General features: G+C 32.7%; 1 protein-coding gene across 1 annotated transcript; it reads left to right on the top strand.

Moving 5' to 3' along the window:
* Positions 1 to 328: 328 nt before the first annotated feature.
* LOC128177989 (uncharacterized) lies at positions 329 to 3,287 on the top strand. The gene is made up of 5 exons (XM_052844938.1): positions 329 to 502; positions 802 to 943; positions 1,319 to 1,458; positions 1,670 to 1,705; positions 2,757 to 3,287. The coding sequence occupies exons 1-5, from the start codon at positions 419 to 421 to the stop codon at positions 3,237 to 3,239; spliced, it is 885 nt and encodes a 294-aa protein (XP_052700898.1). The 5' UTR covers positions 329 to 418; the 3' UTR covers positions 3,240 to 3,287.
* The last annotated feature ends 550 nt before the right edge of the window (positions 3,288 to 3,837 follow it).

Genomic DNA, 3,837 nt, shown 5'->3' on the forward strand with positions numbered 1-3,837 from the left:
TTATACTCGTATAAAAGTCACATGTGTATTTCAGTTGCATCAGAGCAACTTCAGCAAAAAAAGTGAGCAACCTGTTTCAAACATAGTAAACCTGATTTCAACCATCCTATTTTGGCAAAGGGGCATGTTTTGGATAGTCGGACAATTAAAAAAAATGTTAAATCGAGGAAGAGAATACTAGACAACGTTAAATTCAGTGGCGATGTGCTGATTCACTGATACGGATCATTGCACTTCCTCTTTAAAGTGCTAATATAGAGCATCATGTCGTGTTAAGTTCGCGAACATCACACAAATACGTGCCGTAGACAGAGAAACATGATAAGCGGACAAGATAAAAAACTAAATCACTAGGAATAAAAGCGAAAGGTTATGAACAGGTTTTCTTTGCAGTAAGAGCCATCGAAATACAAAGATCATGAACTATCTCGCAGTAGTGTTCCTAAGTGTTTGCTCAGTTTTTTCCGTTTACGGAGCAAGGGGCAGCTATGGAAATCAGAAGGTAAGACAATGTAATTAATCAAGACTGTTTTTTAAATACACCATTTAATCTATTTCATTGGTTTACTATGTCGTATGCAATTAAATTATTAAAAAAAAACTATTGCCTTTACGTGTGAATGTTTATGTTCGATTTACCCATTGTAATGAAATGTTTATGAACCAAAAGTTGAAATTATATGTGTATGTGCTAAAAGACTTCCTAGAAGAGTATTTAACGTTTATACACAGCTATTACCTCCTTATTTTTCCCCATTACTTATGAAGTTTCACATTTGTGAATAAATACATAAATTGTAGAACTACATGCCAATGGTTAAAGTGGAGTTAGATGTTTTCTCGGGCAATCAAAATCCATGGATAAATATGCCAATGCCATTCATGATGAGCATGATGCAGAAATTTCCTCCCAAACCTATGAACAACGGCAACAATATGCGAGGTATTTATTATTCTTAAAAAGTTCTGACATTTGTAAGCATGATATAAACAATGAAACAAATTTTGTTCATCGAGAAATGATATAGTTGTATAGTAAATAAGAATGATAATCCATATTGTGACATACTGTCTTCGAAACAATGGGTTCTCACAATTTTGACATTTTAGTGAAATTTCATAAAGTAGAACAAGTTTTAAACACTTGTCAGATACATTAAAATATTAGGAACATCCGTATTTTTTTAGCTACCAATTTTGCAAGGTAAATGTGCTTATTAGTTCACATGATTAACAAATTCTAATTTTAATCAGAAACAGTTATGTATCATCCAAAAGTTTAAAGGCTAGGAATAATAATACATTAATTGTACATTAGATCTGGGATACCGTGGATTCATCATGAGTGACGGATCGCAGTCCATGCGAATCCCTAGAGGATCCAGCATGATGCTGGAGGGCATGATGATGAACTTTTTCAATGTCCCAATGCAAGTCCGGCAACACTGCAACAGACAGGTATAATACCTCTACAAAAGAAAAAAAAGATCAATTAAAAGTACATGTAGTAAACGTAACATTCTTCTTGCAAGAGTAATTAAAATTGTGACAAATAACCAGAAACAACAAAACCGTTTATATTACAATATTTGTGCCAGGATAGCAGTTACTTTAGTTAGACGGATGTAATACTCTTATTGTTATTAACACACAACTTTTTATATTCCAGATCTTTGGAAATCAAATGAACAATGCAATGTACACAGTGAGTAGTGTTTTGTTTAGAGGAAGTGTGTGCTTAAAGAAATAAACAATATAAGATGAATTACCGTGTAATACATCCATTAACGAACAATATTTTGTCGAGCCTTAAAAATATGTTTCAAAACTAACTTAAATTAAGTTTAATGTTTACGCAATATACACCACTAATGATAATAAATTACAAACTCTTCTATTTTACCATTGAACGCAGTTGGGTTTTGAACAAAAAAAGGCAAATGATCGACTTGTTAATTATGCTACTGACTTTTGATAAAACAATTATAAGAAAAGTCAAATTTACACATTCAAGGGATTTTTCATAATTTTGAAAAGACAACTAAAAAGTAATCTTTGAAAACGAAATGACTAATAAAAGACTAATTATAAGGGCGGTGTAGATGACCGTTTAAAGCTACATGTTAACAATTTTTAAAACAAAATGCTAGTCTGAATTTCCTCTAACAATTTTCTAAACTATGTCCAATGTTGATTAAATTGTATAGAAAAAACCCAGAATAGTATTTCTAAAAAACCATTTATAGCTTAAGCTACTTATTTTGTCATTATTTTGGCAATAAAATTATATGAGTGCAATGATCAACTTTTCGAGACATGCGGTCAGTTATTGCTGTTAAGGTTTTTTTTTTTTTTTTTTTTTTTTTGTATTTTTTTGTGACATACAATAATCTGACAAACACGCTGGATGAAACAGGAAAATCTTAAAAAGAAACCATTTATTAACGAATCGTAAGAATTTATCCCGAATTTTAATTTCCACCGGTTTGCTGAAAGTATAATTTTGCTTTTTATAATAAAAAGAGGGTGTAAAATATAAACATACATGTATCTAATGTAATGTCAATACTGATTCAGTTTAAAAATACTCATTCTGCTCAGAACAATGTGTACTCTTCTTATTGAATTTTAAAACGATCCTTTTTTGACATCTCGATTTCTGAGTAAACAACACTTTAAATGATGATTTTTGTCACATTTTCTTTACATAATTGTACTATTTTAAATCCACAATAATAATTTCTTTTCTTTTGTAGGAAATGACAAGGTCATGCCAGAATCCCCAGTCATCTTTCGTGTACCAACCAGAGATGTGGAATTCTAACCCGGCTGTACAAAGTAACAACAATTGTTACAACTATGTCAACGACATCATAACAAATACCTTTGCACAACCAGGACGAGCAAATGGCTATACTCCCCCTAGTACTACTGGCCCCAATATGCAATATGGCACCGAGCTGGACGGTATGGTACGCATTGAACCCACTTCTCCAAATTGTTTACCGATTCCAAACGGAGGAAATTTGGCAGCTCTCGTTATCTGGCCCGATACTGATTACCATTTCTATCGTTTGGACAACGATGGCACTTTCTCTCACAAACCTGGTCAGACGGCTGCACGGAATGTGGATAACTCCGGTGAAATGATCCGAGACCCAAGAATAGCTGACCGTGGACCTTATACTGTATTCCACTGCTTTTTGGAGACCAATTCCAACAATGTCAATATTATGTAGAGCATTAAGAAAGTACAGTTGAAATTGTCATTAAAATGATTCAATTCACGTGTTGTTATACTTTTCATTTGCTTGTACCTAACCTGCAGCCGTAGACAACATTTTGAGAAAAAAATTACTTCATTTGCTTAGCAAATGCGTGACAATGACAGGTGTGTTACAGATCCAATTCACACGCAACTAAACTGTTACCGGAAATTGTAACTCTTTTAGTTGCATCACCAAAATATCTTGGTTTCCCAAATGTTCAGAATCAGACTTAAAGGGGGCATGGTCACGATTTTGGTCAAAAATTATTTTTTCGAATTTAATGTTTACAATGCTTCAGTAAGGCATTTTTAATAGGCAACCAAAATTTGAGTGTCATTTGATGAGTCATAAGCAAGTTACAGAGCTTACAATTCTTTGGTATGTAAACAAAGCGTTTGTTTATATTTTGAACATTGAAGTAAAAATTCCAGTTTTAGACCTAAATTGAATGCATTAATCGTTAGGAACTGTTTTTTTATGCTTAAAATGAATAATAAGATAGATAAACCAGCTTTAATGAGAGATTTTTTGCTGGTATATTGAACCTATGTAAACAAAAACAGGACAC

The sequence above is a fragment of the Crassostrea angulata genome, chromosome 3, assembly GCF_025612915.1.
Source record: "Crassostrea angulata isolate pt1a10 chromosome 3, ASM2561291v2, whole genome shotgun sequence".
In the NCBI taxonomy this organism is placed as follows: Eukaryota; Metazoa; Mollusca; class Bivalvia; order Ostreida; family Ostreidae; genus Magallana; species Magallana angulata.